Source organism: Ciconia boyciana, chromosome 3, assembly GCF_034638445.1.
Source record: "Ciconia boyciana chromosome 3, ASM3463844v1, whole genome shotgun sequence".
Taxonomy (NCBI): Eukaryota; Metazoa; Chordata; class Aves; order Ciconiiformes; family Ciconiidae; genus Ciconia; species Ciconia boyciana.
The window spans coordinates 109859176-109882725 of record NC_132936.1 but is presented as its reverse complement, the minus strand read 5'-3'; the positions used below and the strand labels follow the sequence as shown (position 1 = coordinate 109882725).

Genomic DNA, 23550 nt, shown 5'->3' with positions numbered 1-23550 from the left:
GCTTTTCCACAGCTTCTCCCAAGCTTGCTTTTTCCACCGGGAAAGAGACTAGAGCACCCAGAAATACCAAACTGGCATCCCGTGGGCTGCGCCCACTGGACGCGCACGTCCACGGATCCAAGAAAAACACTCGGCTCTCAACACCTCTGCTCAAACCCTGTCTTCAGCTACCTGGGGATTCACCAGCCTGGGACAACAACGCTACACCCACATTTAAACAGGCTTATAAGACGGTGCTATTTGCAAGGCTGCTGCTCCCAGCGCTGCCCTTCCAGTGCCTGTGCTCGCCCAGCTCGTGCCTGCTAAACCACAGGAGTCTGGCAGAGCGTACCCTGCGTGCTCTGCCCTGCTCTCTACACCTAAAACCAACCTCTCGGCTTCGGGAGGGAAAGAAAAACTCCAGTCCCGGTACCGTAAAATGCTCCACAGACCTGCCTTCCCCAGGCACAGCCATTTATAGCCCTTACCCTGCAGCCATCCCATGTGCCAAGGCCCCTGCCCGCGGGGAGGCACGGATCACGCTGCGGAGCCAGGGTCAAGAGACGTCTCAGCAGAGCGAGAGGAAGCAAATCCAGCCAAGACAGGCCCTGGGCCATGAGCACATCAAAATTAATCAGGATGATGTTCTCTTATAATGGAAAGGAAGAGCGAGGAGGAGACAACAGCCTGGGTTTTTGAGTAAATAATCCACCTCTGTATGTATCTCAGGTGGCATTTATCAGATGATAAATAGGAAAAAACATCTTCCCTGATAGTCAGCATCTTTCTCAAGCGTGGAGACACTTCACAACATACGTGCTGTGTCTATGACGCCTCGGCATCCAGACACAGCTGATTTCGCAGATCTCCCTGCTCAAAAGCAGGACTTTCTTTTGTCAAGCCCACCCCTAAGGGTCACCAAGGGCTCAGGGCCAGGAGCCAGAGCTGAGCCCTCCTAAAAACCCAGCTACAGGAGGAAGGCTCAGGCCCTTCCCTGTCACGTACCGAGGGGACACCGGCACGTCACGCCACGCCACACCACGCCAGCCGGAGAAGGATGCTGCAGCCCAGATCGATCCCGCTGGCAGCATGCAGGGTGCTCCGCAGGGACTTTGCCAGGAGAAGCAGATTACAAGAGACCGTGATGCTCCTGAGCCCAGCTCACCTGGGAGCATCACCACCTCCAACACCCCTTCTGAGCACAGCAATGGGACTTTTCCAGCTCCTTCTACCCTTCCAGAGCAGAATAAAAGGTATTTTTCCTTTTCTGCTACTCAACACCTTTCATCAACAAGACACATATCAGCTGCCCAGAAATTTATTTAGCCTCTTACTAGCAAAGAAGCATAATCCTTGCATCCTCTCCCTCCTTCCCTGGTATTTTTCTAAAAGCACCAAGCTAGGAAAGGCACCTGGACATCCCGATGCTCACCATTTCGCAAAGCAAACGGGTCTTGTTCAATCAATATTTATGCCCCCATCAGTCACAGCTGCAGCACAGAGCTCTACCAGAATGTGAGGGGAGTAAAATTCATTCATTGCAATTACCAGTGAAAAATTAACAGGGTTTTCATTGACTGCTTAGTGTTTCACAGGTAACTCAGACAGCACATTGATGCGTAGTCAATAGATTAATTAAACAAGACATACAAGGCAGGCTGTTTGTCCGTGGCTGGTTTAGTAGCCGAGGTGACTGGGTGCTGACCTTGGCAGGACCTCTCACCTCGCTCCTGCTCCACGAGCAGGCAGGCGTTTGTACCAGGAGGCGGCCGTGCTGAGAAAACCGCTTCTCCGAGCCCACCAGAAGGAAGGCGAGCGCCTGAGAAATGGCACCCGTTCATGCACCAGACCTGCCCCGTCTGGTCCCACAAACGAGGACAGCTTGGGTATGCGTTTCTGGTTTATATTTCCGTATCCATCGCTACTACACTGGCAGCAGACAGCAACTGGATTCCACCCCATCTCCGGCACCATCGAAGCTTTGGACATCCTAGAAAGCCTGGGTTTGCTCCTAGAGATTTCAGGGTGGGATTTCACCAGCAAAGCACGGCGGTGAAATCCTCTTTCCCATCCTGGACCTACCCATGCCCCCATCTGAGCCCCCAGCCGGCACAAGCGTCCCTGCTATTAAACGGTCTGCCTTTTTGTTCCCGAGAGCTTTTGGCACTTCAATCCCTTAATTGTCAAGATCTGAATTTTTGCAGTATACACAGTTATTTTAATCTGTTAAGTGGCTCTGCTGCTATAAAACTGACAGGAATTTAATATCTGGAAACTGTCAGCTGAGCTCCAGGTGCTGAGGCTTTCTAGATGGCGATGATGCAGAAGGAAGCACAAGCTGGTGTGAGGCACACAGGCGCAAAGCTGGCAAGCGTCCCTTCACATCGAGGTCCGATCCTGCAGGGTGCTGAGCACCCCGGAGCGCTTTGAGCAGGCAGCGAGGATGCCGGGCTTCTCACCGTCTCCCAGGAGCCATCCCCCAGCTGCATTTGAACACACTCAGAAAGGAGCTGTTGCATCGCGAACGCTGGTACAAGTCAAGTGTATCGGGTCACTTTTTTTAATAAAGGGAACTTTTCCTCCATAGCTTTTCTCCTGCAATCCCGCCCACAACGGACCCGCGTCCCCTCCAGAGGCTGTCTGTCAGCTGTGCTTCAGCCATTCATCAGAGGGAGCAAGCCGGCACGCAGGAGGGAATGAAGAGAAATAAAACCCCCGAACCCAACAACAAAGTCTTCCTGCCCCTCCCGCGCGCGCTGCTGGCCCCGAGCACCACAGCCCAGGACCCCCCGCGAGCCCTCACTGCAGCAGGGCTCTGCTATACAGCCAGCTCCCCGCTTCGGTCTGCTATGGATTCACCAGGCGGAGGGGATGAGACGACCAAGGGGCTGTCACCTACCCCTCTCCTGCTCCCTCCTTAGCATCCCCCAGGGCTGCACAGCTGCAGCCTGGCACAGGCACCCGCACGCTCACAAAACATCCCTGCAGAGCCAGCTACACATACCCCTCACAAATCAATTTGGGAATTTGCTTGTAATTAATCCCGCGTATCAGTTCCTCTCATTATTTCTTAATGTAATTAAGTTATTAATTTATATGTCGTCGTCGTCCCCCGCTCTCCAAAGCAAAGCAAAGGGCCAGATCAGAGGGAGGCAGGGGAGCTGCTGGGCGGCAGCGGGGGCCGTGAGCCCGGACGACCCGAGCACGTGCCAAGCCCCAACGCCACCTCCCTGCGTGCCTTCAGGTGGGCCACTGGCAGCCTGGTTTTCCAAGAGGGTTGAGCGACTCCAGTTCCTCTGGAGTCAACGAGAGCCAGAAGGATACAAAGTTCAATTAACCTCTCGGGGTCCCAGTTTATCCAGCCAGAAAACTGCCGGGGCAGGGAGACAGGCTGGAACTAATTAAGGCTCGCAAAGTATTTCAAAACCCTCTGCCAAAAGGCACAGAGGGCAGGAGGCACCCACGAGTCCCAGCTGATCCATAACCCTGAGCAGCCCTGTGTCCTTACACCCTCATCCATCAGACTCGGCTTTCCTGCCGGCTGAGCCCCCAGCTGCTAACCAGGCAGCCGGCTGGGCCATGCAGCAACGCACCCTGGCAGAGGCAGGCATGCCGCCACAGCTCCCTTCTCAGCCAATTTATAGGACTTTATAAAGCGCAGGGAAAGGACAAGGGCAAGTTTTGCTTACTGCATTAACAGGGCTTGATCTGCCCTTTGGAAAAGCAAAAAAAAAAAAACCCCAAACGCCAAGCGACAGCAGTAATAACAGCACCGGAGGGACGGGGGAGTTCGTCCCAGGAACAACCTCACTGTCCTAAATGGAGCAAGTTATGTTTTTCTACACGCTACCAGCCCTGCAAGGTTACTCCACCCCACAGCCAGGAGGGAGTCCCACACCCTAAAATCCAGCCTCAGCCTGCTCCGGCTGCCCCTGCACGCACCGCCAGCAGCTGCAAGCGGCAGGGAGGAGGAGGGCAAGGAGGCGACAGGGATTGAGGGGAGCAAGGGCTGGCAAGAAGGGGAGCCCTCTGAGCCTGCCTGCCACCAGGCAGCAGTGAGAGATCCACAGAGAGGGGAAAACAGGAAAAAACACCCAAAAAACAGGAGGTAAAGCCAAGTTAATTACAACAGACGGCTGCGCCTACCTCTTCGGGCACGAGCAGCTCAGGAAAGCTCAGCTACCACTGCCAGACCTGCCCCGAACACCCGCCTCCGTCAGGGCTGCAAGAGACCAAGCCAGCAGCGTGTTTTGGGGGTAGGCAGAACTCGACGACCACAGCAGACCCCTCACACCAAGGACCTGCTCCTCGGAGACCTTGCCGACCCCAATGCAGGGTTCTCCGGCTGTAGGAAAAACATCACAAGCCTTCCTTTGGGAAGCTGAGCGCTGGATCTGGCACAGGATTTGGGGTAAAGGGCGAGGGGGGGCACAGACCAAAATAACAGCAATGGACGGGCAAGCCCTCCGTGCAGCCCAGGGCAGCAGCTCTGCAAGCAGCAGCTCTGCCGCTGGCCCTTGGCAAGCCACCAACGTGCCACGGCCAGCCGGCAAACTGGGGCACCACGGCCTTCCAGCATCGGATGCGTGCTGCAAGCCCTGCCAGGAGACAGGCACAGGCAGGAGGAGGCATTACCAGCTGGAGCCTAACTAGAAGGGTCTAAAGGTTAAATCCACATGAGGCATGATATATGGTGTGCATATGGCCGCAGAAATAAAGCTCAGCTGAGAGAGAAGGTGGGGGGGGGGGGGGAGGTGGGTGTTAAAAAAAAAAAAGTCAGAAAACACTGCCAGGAAACTTGATGTAGATTTGCTCCATTTCTCCACCATAGCCGTGCTACAAAGTTTGCACTGCCGTTAGCAACCTAGTGCCTCCAGTTTGTCAAGGAATTTGGGAGGACAACTCTAACTGCTCAAGTTTGCAGCAGCAGCAGCCAGTCCCGCTGGCCAGGGGAACGGGACACGCCACCAGCTCCTCTCTGGACCGCAGCATCTCTGCTGCTGGTACCCAAGTCAGCTCTGCAGCTGTTCAGAGCGGTTAACTGAAGTGACACCACATCTCTGCGCTCACAACCAGCTTATAATTCATACTGCTCAAAAGCGGTTTCCAAAGACAAAAAATGTAATGCATTAAAAAACAAAAAAAAGAATCTGCACTCTATGGATCTCAAGGGGATGCAACTGTTTTGATGGAAAATTCAGAGGAAATGAAGGAGAGGCAATTTTAGCAGTCAAATTGCTGGAGTTATGGCAACTTGGCGGTTGCAGCTTCGAAACTCGGGGCCTCATCCTGTGTGACAGGAGAAGTTCTCTTTGCCAGCTGTGGGAGCCCAGCCCAGCCCCTAACAGCATCAGCAACCCGCACCTCGGGGTGGGGGGAGCCTTGAACAGGAGCAGAGAGTCAAAACGGGCTGCAAATGAAGCAGCAACTCAGCTGCAGCTGGTGCTAAGCAAGAAGCAAGGTTCGTTTCAAGGAGAATATAGGAGCTCACGTCAAACAGGGGAGGTCTCATTTTGCAATTAAGAAAGCAGTTCCGATAGAAATTTATTGACACCAAAGCATAGTTATAGTTAAGAAAGCGCTTGTCTTCTAACTGTTTTCAGTGACTTATTACCTTCCCCTGCTTAAATAAATAAATAAATGCATATATAATTATTTATTTTGGGGCCTGAAATTTCATAGATTCATTCCCCTCTGCTAGGACTGAAAGATTTCTGAAAGCTGGAAAAAACCTCCTCAATCATTTTTATTTAAAAAACATGGAAAAACAATAATTCCTCAGGATGAAAAAATCAAAGTAAGCTTTATGAGTTCTGACTTTTTTTTTCCCCGATCAGGTCGTTAATTCAGTTGCAGAGGTGACACATATATGAGACTCTGTGAAGACCTGGCCAATACATACAGTTGCCATAAGTTATGGGCTAAACACTCAGCTGGGCGTCACTGGTGCAAAAACAGGGCTGAGGGCTCGCACCCTTCCTCTGCCGTGATAACCCTTAATCTCAGCAGATTTTCAGGACCTGGGCCCTAACCCCAATTAATTTATTACAGCAGTATAACTAAAAGCAGCATCTAATCTGCGTCCTTTGGAAAGTTAGCCCTCGGCTAAGCTCAGGCCGCTCTCAACCATTAGAGAGGACACAGGACCTTGTTCAAACGAAGCTGCTTGCAGCTCCCTGCTTTTTGCAGCGTTTGGGCAGCGAAACTCCTCTGTTTCACTCGCTGTGTCGAGTGGGATGCTCTTCACATGTCTCCCATGCTGTCACTCGGGTGCGCTCCCAGGGCTCAAACATGACACAGAAACACGCGATTGCAAATGCACCCTTCTTCCACCCAGGCTGAGACTTCCAGGGCAACACTCCTACCCTCGCCCCGTCTTCAGACACAACCAGTAATTAAAAGCCCCGGTGATTTAACCCGGCTGATGGACCTGCGGCTCTGCCAGCTGATGCACCCCAACCACAGACCACCTAAACGCTCCCCGTCTGCTCCCCTCTCCTTCGGGCCAGGGGGGCAGGATCGAGCCCTTCTTGTTTAGGAGAGGGCTCGGAAACGCTGTGACCCACGGGGGAAAGGAGTCACCCGTCCCCCACGAGTGACATGAAACACGCGCTTCCTTCTCTTGGGGCGCGCCGCTCTCCCCGCTCCCCAGGGACCCAGGGCCCGAAGCCAGGGGTGCTCGAAGTTGGCGGCGGGGCAGAGAGCTGGTACCGGTACCGTCACCGCCCCTGCCAGCGCCGGCGGCACCCGCGGCCCGGGCAGCCCCGACGGCTGCGGCCCCCGGTGAAGCGGGGCGGGGGGACGGCTGGGATTGCCGCTGCCCGAGGCCGTGCGGAGGGAGGGGGGGCATCGCGACCGGGGGGGTTAATTCACCGCGGACGGGGGGTAAGGAAAGGGCCTGACCCCCCCCTACAGGTACAGAGCCGGTGCAAAACTTTAAGGGGAGCGCGATGGGGTGGGGGTCCCGAAAACGGCCGGGAAGTTGTTCCCCGGGCGGCGGCGGCGCGCCCTGCCCGCCGGCTGCGTCCCGCCGCGCCCCGCGGGGGCGGCCCCGGCCCCGGCCCCCTTCCTTACCTCCGGCGTGCGCCCCTCGGCTCCCACCGCCTCCAACTTCCTCCTCGCCCCGAAGAAGAAGAGGAGGAGGGCGGCGAGCCAGAGCACCCCCAGCAGAGACAGCGCCAGCCGCCGCGTCGGCCGCCTCATCCTCGGGAGGGGTGGCAAAAGTCCGGGGGTGGGGGTGAAGGGCCGGGAAGGGGGTAGGGGAGGGCGGTGGGCGCCTCCGGGGGCAGCGGGAGCGGGGCTAGGCGGGGAGGAGGGTCCCTCTCGCCCGCCCGCCTCGGAGCCGGCGATGCGAGTCCCGGGCTGTGCATGCTCTGCAGGGGAGGGGAGGAGGAAGAGGAGGAGGAGGAGGAGGCGCCGGGAGGAGGGGGGGCTGGAGCCGGTGCCGGAGCCGCTCGCCGAGGGAAGGTGCTGCGCGCAGACGGCCGGGCTGGCACCCCGGGCCCGGCGGGGGAGCTGCGGGGCCGCGCCGCTGCCCTGCCCTGCCCGCCCCGCCGGTGGCCGCGCCGCACCGCGCCGGCGGGGACGCGGTCGCCCGGGGCCGGGGACAGCGAGCACACCGGTCGGGGGGGTGTAACCGGGACGCCCACCTCCCTGCCCCCCCGCGCACCGTGCGTGGGTCCAGGCCACTTCCCAGCGCCCCCGAGCCGAGCGCGAAAGGATGCGCGGGGCCGGGCAGAGCCGCTGCGAAGTTGCCTGGGCCGGTCCCCGTCCCCGTCCCCATCCCGGTCCCCGTCCGGCTGCGGGGCGAGGGGAGGCCAGCGTTCAACAACACACAGAGGAGGCTCAGACATGACGGGAAGATTAATTTATCCAATTGAAACAGCAGGGGGAATTCAGGTAGGTGGAATTTAATTACTGGATTTGGAAGAGAAGATGTGAGTCTCCGGAGCTGTCAAGAGCACTTAAAAAATAAAATCATAATCATCAGCTGTTGGTATGCCGGCAGCAGCTCGGTGTCAGGCCGCTGTCCTGCAATGATGGCCCTCAGCCGTCATCCCTGTCCCGTGGGGTGTTGCCTGCCGGCTCCACACGCAGCCCCGGCACAGCAAGCCTGTCCACACAGGGCAGCCAAAGTGAGAATTACAGGCATTGCTAAGGGGGAAAAAAACCCGACAGAGTAGGACTCCAGAAAAGAGCTACCTCGCTCAGCTGTCCCTGCTCACCTGCCCGACTCAGTGCTCTTCCGATCCTGCCACTGACAAGTATTGCACGAGCTGAGCAATCCCTTGCAGAAGACATTAGAGAATAAATTAAGTATTGGAGCAGATGTGAGTCATTCATGTTAGTACAAAAGCTATAGAACAAACCCCATAAAAACAGGAATCCATGCATAAAGTAACATATGGAATGAATTGGAGATAAGATGTCAAATGCTGGAAAGTCCGATGCACATGTTGTAAACAACCTCTCCTAAGCATTTCCCACACACTCCTCCTGGTTTTATTATTTCCTGCAGTTGTTTTCTGTCACTTGCTAATTTATCATTTGTGATCTCCATCCTCTGTCCTCCTCTGATTTATTTCCAGGGCTCAGTAAGCCCTTCTCCCCTAACATAATCCATGCCTCTCAGGCCCAACATTCACAGAAAGATGCCCAGATAAAAATTTCATTAGCATCCACAAAAAGGGACATTTCTCTTTCTTTGTTTTAAGGCCGTCTGACTTTGAAACGCCTTTACCAGAATGATGAAATCCAGGTCCAGCGGGCAGGCTTAGGTTGAATTTTGTTTTACAACAACAGCAGCGGCACGGCCAAGCAGGAGCAGAACTAACCGAGTGGGAAAAGAGCAGAAAGCCCTCGTGCCCTGGTGGGACACCAGCCTGACATCACATGGGAAGCCCACACCAGCCTGAAAATGCCACCTCTTCCCATGGTGTGCCTCATCTGTCACACCAATTAACCTTCCTCAGCCCCGTGCTCGGGGTAGCTGGACCACTGCCCTCCGGCTCTGCCACCATGAGACATCTCTGCCACGAGACATCTCTAGAGGGGACCTGCAGGTGGATGCCAGTGTTGCTCTCTTCCCCACACTGTTGCTTTTTGCTTTCTCCTGAAAGCTAAGGTGAAGCACCTGAGCAACTTTCAGCAGCTGAGGCACATCAATAGTGGCGTTTCACATGGCTTATAGTTGTCTGCTTACCTTGTGCTCACCCCAGCTATTGGCATGGGCTGGTTGCTGCCTCTCACATATCTCCCTCTAACCCCCTTTGAAGCAGGAATGGCTTTCTGACCAAAAAGATCATCTTGCCACAAGTAGAAAGTAGCTGCTGGTGTTTTCCTGGCTGGGACGAAGCGACCTTGGCTGCTGTAATGCAGCACTCCCTGACACGTTTGCAGAGGGTGCTGAGCTTTTCCTACCAGACCTTGCTCCATGCTAGGAGAGCTTTTCCAGATAAAGGCACCTGGGTGTGACTGTTCAAAGCTAGATTAAAAACCTCGTCTTTTTTGTAGGTCAGACTTTCAGCAGAAGTTATTACAAAATATAGGGGGGAAATACAGAAAATCTTAGGGAAATACATTACAAATTAGATTACAGGTAAGGTAATAAATAGGACGGACCTGACAAAAATGCAATCAGCTAATGCTATCTTATTACCTTGAGAAACAACTCCCTCTGCTGTGGGAAAGCTTTATTGGCAGGGCTCGGCACCATGATGAACAACCCGCCGTGCCTGGCCAAGGTAACGGGCAAAGGCCTGGCTCGTCCCCGCTGGCACCGCCGTTACACCAGCGAGGAGGGTGACACCACGAGCGCCACAGTGACCCTGTACAAATCCCTGCCTGCTGGAGCCCTTGGCTGCTCTGTGCAGGGGTCCCGTGATGAGACAGGAGATGCGAGGAGCCCTAGCAATGCATACGATCTCCAGGAAAGTCTATTCCTCCTGACTGCGTGCGTGTGTGCTGGGACAGATAATATATCGAGCAGACAATAGTCACAGCTATTTAAACAAGAATGAGGCAAGAGTACAAATCTGTAGGTTCAGAGTTATTTGAAGTCATAGACTTTCAGAGACTCGTATAAAAATTCTACTGCAATTCCATTAAAACCATGGCAATAAAAAAATCTTCTATTGTATTATTGATACCCGTATGTTCCCCATTTTTCTAAGTTTTCATCTGCCAATCTCAGATGCTTCACAAGTGAGGTCCGTAACACACTACCTGTTTCCAAGAGAGCAAAACTTAAGGCCAGCAGTAGAGCCAGAGGCAGAAAAAACTCTAGGAAATGGGTATTTAGCATTTGTCGGTATCAGCATTGCAAAGTTGATGAAAAGTGATTGTTTCATGAGAGCAAAAATAGGACATCATTTCTGAGTGGAAGGGGGACTCTTCACAGTCGCAGCCTCAGGCGATGGCCCTTCAGGGTCCTGCCTTTAAGGAAAGGGTGGTAGGGAAAAGTAGCTCTCCTCGCTATTTCAAGAGCATCCGTAAAGCACAGCAAGAACATTTCCAAAGGAATTTCATCTCACCAGGTCTACAAACCAGCTGGGCACTGCTTCAGTGCAGTTTATACTAGGATTACGCCCAGGTCTGAGTTCGGTTCACATCCGAGATCCCATCCACAGAGGAAAAACACATTTCTTTTCCAAAAGGATCACAAATAGTTTGCGGTTTGTTCCTGGAAATTTGAAAGGGGGATAAACAGATGCCCTTAAAAAATGATCTGAGGAAAGGATCAAAATCTACCCCTGACTCGGGATGCTGGGGAGTCCCAGCTGAACATCACAGGTTATTGTAACATAGAGGAACCCCACTAAGCTCTGGCTGAAAAGGGGCTTCTAGGACACAGAGCCCCGCTGCCAGGGGAGGACCTGGTACAGCCCATCGTTTGGGGCAGCCCAGCTCTCACTGCTCTTTATGGCAACGCAGCTTCTCCACGAAGAGGTGCTGCTTGCGGTAGCAGATATATCAGAAAGAATATATTTGCTTGCAAAAACAAGAGATGAGCGTTTGAAAGGGTCAGCGTGGCAATGTGTGGTTACACAGGGAGACAGATTACATTCAGTGGTCAACAGTACCCTTGTGGTCCCTGCTCCAGGCTTGGGGAAAGAAGCTCATACAGACGTTTCTCTCCCACCCCTGGAAGAGGGTGTGCTACACTTACTGAATTTAACCACATTGAGGACAGGGCCAGGAGAGGAGGGAGAGCACATCAAGCTGCTCCCAAATAGCTGCTTTGGCAAGTGCTGAGCATTGGCACATTTCACCAGAAGCCCAGCTGTCCCTTGTCACCCAGCAGCCAAGGTGCCAGCCTGGGTGCAGGGCCTCCAGGAGAGCAAGCCAACGCATGCCCCTGGCCAGGCACCACCCCAGCAGCCCCAACCTGCTCCCAGGGGATGACTCAGAAACCATTTGCTACTTGTCTAGGGGTGGAGTTGTGCTTCAAATGCAAACAGTCATGTCAGTGACTCTTCCAGGTTTATATTTAATACAGGAACAAAAATCTCTTTTTGGATCTGCAGCTGTTCTTTTTGAGCCTCCAGGTTACCTAGTCTGTTCCTAATCCAGTCGATGTGGGCAGAAGAAAGGGAGATGCCAGCAAGTCCTTTGCACAGGAGCAAGAGGAGATCGTTGCTTTGCCATGGGGGTCCACCAGCTCTGCAGCACTTGTCACCACTGTGCTTCGGCCCCATGGCATACTGCTGCAAGGGTGCGAGTGTGTCCTGAGACAGTGGCTCCTAGCCATGGCTACCGTCACACACAGCCCTCAGGCTTGTGAACGACAGCAAGGGCTCTCTGCCACCTCAGACAGTACCCTACCATTTAAAAAAGCAGCTACCATGAAGGCTGTTGAAGATACTGTGAACATTATCCCACATTTTTGTGGCAGGTAGGCTCTGCCTTTGATTTTGTGCTGTAATGGGAGCCAAAATAAAAAAAGACCAGTGCTTATGCTGAACAATGTTCTCCCTGCGTATCCTCAGAGAAGACCACAAATGTTAGAGACAGCTCTGTCCTAATAGCAGGAGAATTGTAAGTTAAAGTTCTTTAAAAAAGTAAAAGCTTTATAGTTGGCTGTCTCCTTTCCCTCACCGAGTTAACAAAACTGTAGCTTGCCCTACATCTGCAGCCTAAACCAGAGGGTCAAACATGAAGCTGTGAAGCACTCACCTTCTCCACTTGGGTGATGATATTGCTCTGCACGTCCTCACCTACTGCTGCAATCAGAAAGGGAAATGGAGGCATTCCTGCGGGCTTTTTGCCACTGTTGGAGTCGCAAGCAGATCTTTTTCAGTAACTAAAAGATTTTTTTTCTTTTTAATTAAACCACAAGCATTCTTCTCTAGCAAACTTTCCATGATGGCATCTCCAGTTAATTAAAGGTTTAAGCTGTCAGGAAATGCTATGCATTTAAAAAAATAAAATAAAGAGGAGAGCTGCTTTAATAGCATTTGTTAATTGAAGTTCTCATCAAGTCAGCTGCAGGAACACAAGCTGTTCCCCGAGTAGATGGGCACCAGCACACATCCAGACGTTCGCTTGCAGTTCCTACAAGTCACGCTCCCACCTTCAGCCCAGCTCGTGAGGCACGGATGAAGGAGGCAGTGCTGAGCTCCCTCACCACTGGGACAAATGCAAAGACTTCTCCATGGCAAGGCTGGAGGAGGGTGGGGGGAATTCTTGCCTACCACAACATGTTATATCATGCATCTTTAGCAACAGTAATTCACGTTCTCCCCAGTCTTTGTCTCCATTTGCTGGAGCACAGTTTTTCTGGATTAGGTGCAGCCTTTTCACTAGTTCCCAGCATTTCCAGGTGCCTGATGGTGCCCGTATGAGCCGGTGTGGGAACAAGGGCCAGAGCAATGGGAGATTTGAAGGGAGACACGTTGACTTCAGCATGTGGCTGGGGGACATATTAGGGAGCACAAGAACAGAACCCTTGGGCAGTACTCTTCTGCTGTGACCACCTTCAGTACTGTTCACTGGCTGCTTTTGACCAGCCCTGCTTTTGTGTGGCTTATTGCCACAGGAGAGCCAAGTCTGCTGAGTCCTGTCCGTCTCCAGATGTCTCCAGTGGTTGACAGTTTCTCCTGATGCTCCACGACACAGGCATTTTCTGGGGAGAACCCATGGACAAGTGATGGCTGCTGATCCCACAGCCTGGTTTTTCAGTGTTTCGGCCAGCGGGAAGCTGTCTAGCTCCAGGTCACTGCATCAAGCAACCAGTGGTAGCCACTGCAAATGGCCACAAAAGAACATTTGAGAGAAAGAAGGCAGATAGATAGCTTTATGGGCCAAGTTGCAGCAAACGATCAATAAACAAACATAGCACAGGGCAGATGTGCTTTACCTTCAGCACCTGAGCCTGTAAGGTCCTGGGCACCCTGCAGTCCTCAGCACAGCTCTGGCAGGCACCCATGCTCCCGGGGCACCCCAGTGCTGCTCTAACTCTACAGGGGAAGCAGAGCTGCTCAGCTGCCTCCCAAGGAGATGTGCTGCTATGTGCATACACACATGGGCACACACCCCCCCCCCATCCATCTCTAAGAAAGCAGAGAACCCTGCCAGAATTCAGACCAAACCCTTTTGTTACTTTGAATATGCCAAATCAGTCCTTTTAGCCAGCTGCGGGACTATGTCCCTTAGACGCAGTCAAGCCCATAATTGCAGTTTGGACAGGTGACACTCAACAGAATAAAGAACAACTCAGGTGATGGGTGAGAGAACACATTAGCCAAAATAAAGCTTTGTCCTTAAAGCACCTTTAATGCCTCTGTCTTTTTGTGTGCAGGTGTTAAGTAGACTTCGGAGCCAAATCTCTACTTCTGTGATATGTAAGCGTGGCCCGATGCCAACTGGGATTTAGGTATTTATTAACACAGCTGGCAATATGTAATATTGCACCAGGCATTTTGTGGGAAGGAGCGTTTTCACAGCTGGATTAAAAGTTTTACCCTCGTCTTCCTCCTAGAAAATTTTTCATAGAAAAAATTCTTGACTATTCATCCCTCCCCTCTCCTGAGGGATCCAAAACACTGAAGAGAATGAGCCACACACCACCTAACTTCTTAAGATTTCAATCCCATTATTTAGGTGAAGTGCCTAGGAATAGACGTTTCTTCCATATACAATCAAACACTTTAATTATAAAGACAGAGTGATTTATATTTGATCAGGCAATCTCCTGCTCTTATGGCAAAAGCTCCAAGGGGCTAACAACTAACCCCACATCTCCTTGAAAAATAGTTAAAAGCAAGTAGTTACTCTGCGCAAAAAGCAGGCGTAACCTCAAGGTCTATGCTTGCTCCACATCGATCTTTTCATGGGATCCACTGTGATCTCTCGCAGGAAAACACACACAGTGCTACAAATCCTGCCTACCTACAAGGGAGCAATATTCAACCCTGAATGTGCTCAGGTGGATTAACATCTCCTTTCCCCTCACCAAATCATTGCTGTTGGTGAGAAAACAAAGCAGCAGCTGGATTTCCCCACCAGCAGGACAAAATTTCAAGGCTGCTGTTTAGAAAACAAAGTAATGTTTAATTGCACACATTTGTTTTGCTGTTATTGAGCAAGAACAAGTTAGAAGCCCAGCAGCATTATTTTTCCTTCCCCGCATAACACCTCATTAATGCATTCAAACCTGTTAGAATTTGTTAGTCCCAGAGGCTCTTGTTGAACCAGAACGATCAATAGATGCAAACAGAGCAGGTAAAGAGGCAATCAGGGTCCTAGAAAGTTGAAATATTTTCTATTAGGACACCGTAATAACTTCCCCTGAACCAGCATTTCAACAGCTGGTGCTACGAGCAAGGGGACATCCCAGGTAGGAGCAACCGAGGTGAGACACGTGAGGGAAGAGACGCATCGTGCTTTGACCACGCAGAACAGAACACGCTCTGGACAGCAAGCTGTGCTCCAAACAGCTTGGGCTATCCCACGCAGGAGGGGTATTTCACAGCAAGTTCTGCGTACAGGAGATAATTGGAAGAAACCGCTCCAGCATTTCGGGTTCTGATCTCCTTGCAGTAATAAGCGCACAAGCAGACGATGCATATGCATGAGAACATAATTAAGAGTGGTAAAACCTGGAAGATTTTCAAACTCCATGGCAATTACCAACTTAAACACACAAAAAATTAAGATAGCCTTATACCCAAAGGAAAGTTATTATTCAAAGTGCCTTGCCTCATTATAGTTAGCTGGAGCTCAAACAGCAGGCTAGCGAGCAGGGGAGAGCTGCCTTCCATTAGCAGCAGGTGCTCTCCCCGGGACGGAGGCAGGATGCTGACATCCTTCTGCTCTTGCCGAGACATCTCAAACGGTCCCAAAATGCTTTATCGGAACAAAAATAGAAAGCAGAGGGCGCACATGACTGGCAGCTTGGGCTCCCCTGTTGCTCTTTGGGCTTCTCTGGTGAAGAGCATTCATGGACAGAGAGCTACCCTGTGTAAATAGATTCACTAAATAAATGTGGTAATTATACTGAATATTATTCTCAGTAGAAACAGCAGCAGGGAAATGATTTGCATAAGAAATGTGGATTATTCATGTAAATTAATGTGTTATTTGTTTATAGAAAAGATTAAGTCTTGTCTAAAGACCTAGAACTCAGCTATACATAAAAGCTAACACTTAACCAGCATCTCATGCCTTCACTGTGCTCTGCCGACCTTTACCAAATTCATCTTTGCAGGACTAGCTATGTTTTTCTCATCAGTCCATTTTGTTGAAGTTCAAACTCCCCTCAGTCCAGGGGATAGTTAATCTTCTCTAGGGAGTCTGTTCTGGCTGCTATTAAAGTACCTTTACAGGAATTCAGGCTTTTGATCTTTGTTTCAGCATGCTGAGACTAGTGGACAGAGAAAGAGGAGCAGTTTCTAGGTTTGAAGAGTTGAGCAAAAAGCCTGACTTGGGAGGATGGATCCTTTAGTTTTCTTCCTCCATGTGCTGGATGCAAGGAGGGGCCCAGGTCCCAGGCTGGCTCTGCCCTGGACAGTCCAGAAGCAGCCAGGAGTGTCCTCAGTTTTGGGGGGCAATAGCATCTCAGGGCAGGCTAGCATAGCTTGAGCCCCCAAGAGCTGGGCTACCAACGGAGACACTGTGCGCCCACCTCCCACCCCCTGTGCCACCCCATGGCATACTCGCCCTTGGGGTACTTTCACCCTGCTACCTGAGCAATGCAGAAGGGGTTGATCCCATTGCAACCACCTCCTATTAACATGAGGACAGCCTCATCCTTCACCCCAGCAATCCCAAGCCCAGGGTTATTCAGCAAGGGAGAAACACTGACTTAACACAAAAAGCAGAAAGGCAGCCTTAGCTGACGCTGCAAGACCTTCACCCTGCCACTCACCCCTGCAAAACAGCCAGCTCAGCTACTGGACCCATGCTGGGAAGGGCACAAGCACCCAGCACAGCCTCTTAGAAAAGCAGCTTTACCAACAACCTGGAGACCTTCTCACTAGGCTTGGCCCTCAAGAACCTCTTGACTAGAGGCAGATCTTCTTATATGCCAAGTCATTGAGGAGAAACACTCACTTTCATGAGTATGCAGCAGCATGGGTCACCTGAGGAGCTGTTGCCTCTAGTTGCTTCAAATAAGTTGAGAAAGGATGAATGTCTGCCTCACAATCAAGTGGGAAGGGCTTGATTTACTGTCACGGTAAGCTCTCCAGTGACAGCTGTGTTTGCAGGTCAGGTTTTGGCACCTTAATTCAGCAAGGCGATGTGGACTTCTCAGCTTGCTTCAGCTGTTTCAGGTGGTTGGAGTGGATGGAAGTTCTCTGATATTTTTCAAATTTATTGCAACATTTTATGTAATTTAAAGAGTAGGGTTGAGGAATGGCACCTCCACATGGCCTTTCCACCAAATTTCTCCTGAGATTTTGTATTTCCAAGTACTTGTGCCCCATTAAGGAAAAAAAAAAGATGAAGAAGAAATAGGAGTTCCTTCTACTGGACTCAGCAATTTATTCTTGCAGCATATGAATTATTTTCTGTTAATTCATCCCCTAAGTTCTTTATGTGCTTAGCTATGTGTTAGTTTGATAGAGTATCCCTTTCTTCTTGCATTTGATACAATTAAAGTTCTGCAAAACTCAGCGGTTTAAACTCTTGGAAACTTGTGCACATTGGAAAATATTGATCGAGATGATGGCTGTGAAGTGCCCAAGCCTTGCTTCCGTGCTCTGCCTTGCACAAGTAGAAGAGCAGGCTGAAGTGGAAATTGAGTTCTCAGTAATGCTCATCTCAGCTGTTCAAAAATCATGAGCCCTTCAGATCAAACTACTTTGGAGATGCTCGGGGTTATTTCTGTTGTCCATATTTGCCCGTTGGGAGACCAGGAGTCACAGTTCTGCACAGTCCCCAAGGACGAGCATCTTAACGTCAGGCTAACATTTCTCCAGTATCGCTGAAAGGCAGGTAGTGCAATGCTGGTACGAATTGGCCACGATGGATGTGCCCAGCACGGGCATCACCTGTATTTCAGAAAAGGGCTCTGACAAGCATGGCTCCAAGTTAAAATAAGACCTCCAGTGGTCTGTCCCACCACTCTCATGGGTGCAGTCAGACCCCCGTGCTGGGACACATGGTCCAACATGAGCCAGTTCCTGCGTGACTTCAGACATCAGCCCGGAGAGCTGGAGCTAATGAACAACTGGAGCTAACGTTGTTCAGGGGAGCAGGGGGGAACACCTCAGCCCTGCAGTTTTAATCTGTTGACACATGTGCACCCATGCGCTAAGAGTAGGAGACAGTTTTTAAGACTGGGGTTTTCTGAGCTGTGTGTAAGATTAAGGAGCAGGTAGGAAGAGTGCGTGATGTTGTCTTCTTTTTCCTTTTAAAAGGAAACAAAATAAATGACAATAAACACCCAAGTTACAGAGAGGAGGCAACATGAAATCTCATACCCAAAGATGTGCAGCCCTTCAAGATATTCCCTGCATCCAAAATGGCCCATGGCCATTTCCATTACCCTTTCTCTGGAAGGGGCATGCTCCAAAGCTCTGCTTTGCCTGCTCAGTTTTTAGAGGAAACGCACTAATAGGGGGCTGGATCTAGAGGCTTGCAGAGCAGGCACGGCCACAATTTCTGGAGCAGTATTCCTAGCTAACACTTTGGTTTTGAAGAGGACAGCAGGAAGAGAGACACAGTGGTAAGAAGGCTATCTCAGACATAACCCTGCTCCTCGCATCCTCTGGAAACTCGGCATTTAGCTGCAGAGGCAGGAGTTTTCTGCAGCCTCAGCCCAAGCAAAAAGCAGCGTCGCTGTTGCCAGCAGCCAGGCTGAAAGCACCCAGGTCAGGGTTGCTTAAGACCCAATTTCTTACTCATGAGCTCCAGCTCTTCATCAGCGCAGAGCTGCTTTCAAGCAATAAGTGGTTTATGTCTAGCTGCAGTGTATTTATGAGAAAGAAATCCTGCTTTTACCTGAGGAAAAAAAGCTACTTTAGAGCAACTACCTCTTTCATTTCATCTCGCTTAATGAGCACCAGATATAGACATCCTTCTCGTAGCCACGTTTGCAGGAGCATGAGGATCTCCACATGTTTCCGCAGGGTGCTCAGATCTTAACCCTTCCCTCCACATGAGATGCGTACATGACTTGTTAGAAAAAAAATGGGTCTTTTAAAATATGACTCTTCATAGCAATCCACATTCTGGGTCTTTTGAATCTGAAAATGTAATTTCCACATTTGTACATGGTTTGCTAAATATTCCATCAAAATGGGCCTCGGGAGAAAACTAGAATTTTAATTGCATGCTTTCTTAACAGATCCTCTGTGCTAGATTATGGGTGCAAATTTTCCTAGAAAAACTTGTTCCCCTCAACAGCAGTAGCAAAGTCCATTTCCATTGTCTCACAAAACAGCTGAAAATTTCTACAAAACCCAACCTTGTTTTCAACCTGACTCTTACAACAAATTTGGACTCCAAGGACCAGCCTGACTGTCCAGCTATAACGTTATTATTGATAAAGGGGACATGTAATTCACCTAAGAATCATTTTCTATGACACTTTCCACCACTTCTTCAACAAAAAAAAGAGAGTAGGAGATAAGCCCAGGCGGAGAGCACTTCTGCCCAGTATCTGCAGCCACCATAACGCCAGGCAGGTGCTTTGCAAGTTGCATCAGTCTCGGCACTGCCAGGCTGGGTAGAATTAGTCATGATTTTGTAGGTTTTTTCCTTTATCTGTGGAAAGTCAGCTTCCTACATTACCTAGCTGATCTGAGCAAAACAAAGGTCTGCCTGCATTGGAAGGAAGCGCAATGGAGACATTAATTTCCCCAGAATAGGTAGTGTAACAAATCAATCCTGACTGCACTGATAAATTGAACTTCAAGCTTGGTGATACTGCTTTTCAGGTCTAATCCAGTGTAAGACACAGCAGGAAGGAAAGGCAAAGGCACTCGTTAGCATTTCATTCTGCAAGGAGCTGCTCCCTGAGCAGGAGAGAAAAAAAATAAAGGTCTTCTTTTCCCCTTCTCTTTGAGCACAGTATTGCAACTATTTTTGAGGAAGGTGACATGGGGTGCGTGGCTACGTGGCGGGGGCGTGCGTGCAGATAGCGAGGTGCAGAAGAACTGCCCAGCGATTGCTGGCTTCTTGCCAAGCCCCAAACCTTGGGACAGGATCATAACTCGAGCTCCTGGGTGCCAGTGAGAAAGAAGTGCTGCTTATGGTGAAAAACCTGGCTGACGGCAGTATGGGGATTCTACAGCAGCAATGCTCCGGTACACAAAGGGCAAAGGAGCTGGTGGGCTGGGCTTCAGGAGGCTGAGGTTCAGATCAAGCCTTGACTGCAGAGCCCCAGGCTGAACACAGACAGATCACTCCCCCCGGACACTGCAGAAGTGCTGACTTGTTTTTCTGAGTAGAGGGCAAGTCCTGCTCTCTGGGTCACACAGCAGCTAGCACCCTGCGGACCTGATCTTCCTCCCCTCAGCACTGTGGCACTGTAAATAATAACAAAGGGGATTTTTGCCCTTAACTTTTCTGAATCTGGATGTAAACACCACACCTGTGGGAAACTCCAGCTTTTCACCCCTCTTCCACATTGGAGCACAGACAGGGTTGCGTTAAGCCAGAGTCCAGCAGGACTAACGTTGGGAGAAAAGTCTCCCAGCCCCCCGTGTTTGGGCAGAAAGCTTGAAACATTGGCCTGAAAAGCTCACAAAGGAGATAAAAACAGACTTGAGGTTTGCAAATTTTGAAATCCCAGTCTTTTAATTGAGTCTCCTGGTGGGGTTGCAAGAGTGGAGAGGGGGTGAGCGAGGGCTGGTGGACACTTGGTTTTGGCAGCGGCTTTGATCCCATGTTCTCCCTTCATTCCCATCACTGCCCTGTGCAAGGTCTGCACTGCTGGGACAGCTTGCACCTGCTCTGCTCAGCTGCCAGCCCTTGGGCACTGCCCACCCCGGGAAACAGCCTTTTCCTTCCAAAAGCTTCAAAGTCCTCATTTTTACGGCTCCAGTGCAATGACAACTTGCCCTTTAGAGGTCCCTTTTGTGGGTCATGGAGTTAAGATTACATGTACTGCTTAATAATTAAAACCAAAACAACACCGTTCACTCCACACAGAGCATCTCATGGCATGGTCAAAGTCCACTGGCACAGCTCAGCCAGCCACGATGGTGGTTTGTGCAGTAGCCACTTACATGAATACAATACCTCCCAGCAAAGGACTGTAACATGCTTTTAGGTAAGGCAGGAGTCTTGTTGGCCCCACTGTAAAAATGGTGAAAAGGAGAGATGTGACCTCAGACAGAGAACTACGCTGCAGCGTCTCAACAGCATGTAGACCTTCAAATTGTAATTGCCCAGAAATAAATACACAGACAGGCAGAAATCCTCAAACTTGGCCCAGCTTGGTATCTCTACGAAGGTGGTCATCCCTAGCTGTCCAAGGGCAAGAGCCCCATCATCTTGGGGTGATTTGCCCTGGGGTAATTTGTCCCCAGAGGGCAGCTCTTTGCCTTTTGCCTGAAGCCAGATGTCAGGTCCCTGCCACAGCTCTTCACTGAGGCCATGACAGCTCCCGCCATGCTTGTTGTTGCTGTAAGTTTTAACCCCTTTTTGAATCCTTGAGAGTAGAGCTTGTCCTGTTGCCATCTGGACAGAAGCCCTGACCATGCAGAATGCACGCAGCGAGGCTGACAGGTACCTGCTGCACTCTCACTGCACACTAAACGTGTGCACCAACTATATCCAGGAAACATGAAATACTTCCACTTGTGTGCATGTATCTTGCAGCAATAAGCTCTAGCTGAATATTTTGTTTGCAAAGGGCTGATTAGTTCCTTTCAATTTCATCTCAGTCTTACTGTTACAGCATACCTCATCATCCAGCTCCTCTTTGCACTCCAGCCATTATTTGCTATTCTTGTTATTTGCACCTGCCTTTTCCAAAAAGGACCTTTATTAGCAATACTAGTCTCAAGCCGCAGCCCCACTTTTCTTTCATTTCTGCTAGAGCGATACCACCCACTGCAAAGCTCAGCATCTCTATAAACGCTGTGGTTACAAACGAATGCATCCTTCAGCAGCCTTTTAGACCATTTTTTCCACAATGCACATTGTAAATGAGGAGTAATATATCTTCAGAATTGCCCAGAAAACGTTATTCTGTTAGCAATATAAAAGCCTCACAGTGTCCGAGTAGGTGCCCTTGCCAAAAACATTTTATTGTGAGCCAGATAATTCAGTTTGAATTGTACATGGTTTGGTATAATCATTCCAGTAAAGCATTCTTTACAATTCTGTAACAGCAAGTCACATGGCTCAATAAAGTTTATTGCTGCAAATGTTTAGTGATTCACGGCATGGATGAATTCTGTTTCTTTCCTGGATCAAGTAATCAATAGCAAAATAATCTCCCTGCAATTACATTGCTCTGCATTAAAGGGGTGTGAAGTAAATAAGTACAAAATCTGGTATAAAAAACAACCTGTACATTAAAATGAACTGCAATTTGAAAGCGGGTGTCCTGCACCACAGTTTTGTACATGGCCTGTGGCAGAGCTATGTCCAGCATACTTCTAGCCTTAAATGATTCTTGCTCAGCTGATTACACATGTTGTGCAACAAACCCAGTTGGGCCTGACAGATTTTAATCCCATCACGTCCAACAGAGTCCTGCTGTGAACGCTCTGCGCTCACGCAGACCCCCCTGGCCACCCCCGGGGGTGCTAAGGACCATCTTTTTCAGAGCGCACTGAAAAAGCAAGACCTACGCTCTCTCAATCAACCTTTTCGGTTCTTCTGGTGCTGCTCCTGCACGCAGTAAATCAGTGTTTATAACATCCCCTGCTGAGTTGAGTGCAAATTAAATCAGGCTAATTTAGTTTGCACCATCGTGTTCAGCTACGAGTCACAAAAGGAAAGAGAGGCATGACAGTTGGGAGAGGGCATGTGCTTTGTGATGGGAGCTGCTAACGGGGCCTCTTTGGGAGCCTGGCAGGATGGCAGTGCTGTGACACCACTGCTCGAGGGCCCTGGATGTCCCTGCTCCCTCTAACCTGCCCTGCTTTGCAGATCTGAACCCTGTGGCTCCAGTGACACCACAGTAGGCCACTCACAACAGATGATATATATCTCTCTCTCTCTCATCTGTTATAAACACGCATAAACACAGCTATCTATTTATCTGGTTCTAACAGTTTTGTCATAAAAACAGTATGAAAATGATACTGTTTAGAAACAGACTGTTCTGGGGAATAAAGAGCACACTGTTGTTTTACTGTTCAATGCCTCCTGACTGGGAACACTTATACACGATGGGGTTTCTCTCTAAATACGCTTATGCTGTTGCACAGGCTTCAGTGCAGTGGTAAGCACATACCTGAGCTCAGACTTTTGCTCGTGTTTCCATTCTTATCCACAGTTCACCTCCTTCCTGAATCTCATATGCACTCTAAAAGGACATTTATGAGATTAAGCACCGAAAAAGTCACAAAAAGCCAGAGGGAAGGCTGCCTATGCAAGCTTAATATGACTCCTTCCTACAAAGGAATTAGAGTATGGTCTTTCATTATATGCTCATTCCCATTGGAGCTCTGTTTCGTTCAGTGCCTAGACTAGGCTATGCACTGGAAAAGAGACACAATTGTGCTGGCCACAGGAATGCAAAAAAAAAAAAAAAAAATCCAAGCAGCAACCTAACAGGCACTTAGCGTGGAAATTTCCAGCCCAAATAAATAAATGTTAAGAAAGTAAAAAAGGATCCTGCAGATAGATGCATCAAGTAACTTTAGCATGGAGTTTGACGTGAATAGTCCACTTACAACATGTTCTCTAATGCTGTTCACAGCTACACACCCAGTTTCCACTATTTAATCATCTACAACCTACATGTGCCTGCATCATCTAAAAGTACACACACACTCTCTCTCTCATCCTGCTTTATAAAAAGTAACTGACAAATATCCAAGTGTTTTAGCAGACTTCTCCTGTATCATGCTGCAGAGAACATCTATTCCCTGCCAGTCTCCGGTGACTTAAAGACAATATGGGATCAGTTTACTTCTCACTGTACTGTACTTTTCAATCTGCAGA

General features: G+C 50.1%; 1 protein-coding gene across 1 annotated transcript in view; it reads right to left on the bottom strand.

Moving 5' to 3' along the window:
- Positions 1-7325, bottom strand: part of GALNT14 (polypeptide N-acetylgalactosaminyltransferase 14) — a 100025-nt gene extending 92700 nt beyond the window's left edge. Inside the window, exon 1 of the mRNA XM_072858437.1 lies at positions 7054-7325. Within this exon, the coding sequence (XP_072714538.1) occupies positions 7054-7182 (129 nt within the window). The 5' untranslated portion in view covers positions 7183-7325. The remainder of the gene's footprint in view (positions 1-7053) is intronic.
- Positions 7326-23550: the final 16225 nt, after the last annotated feature.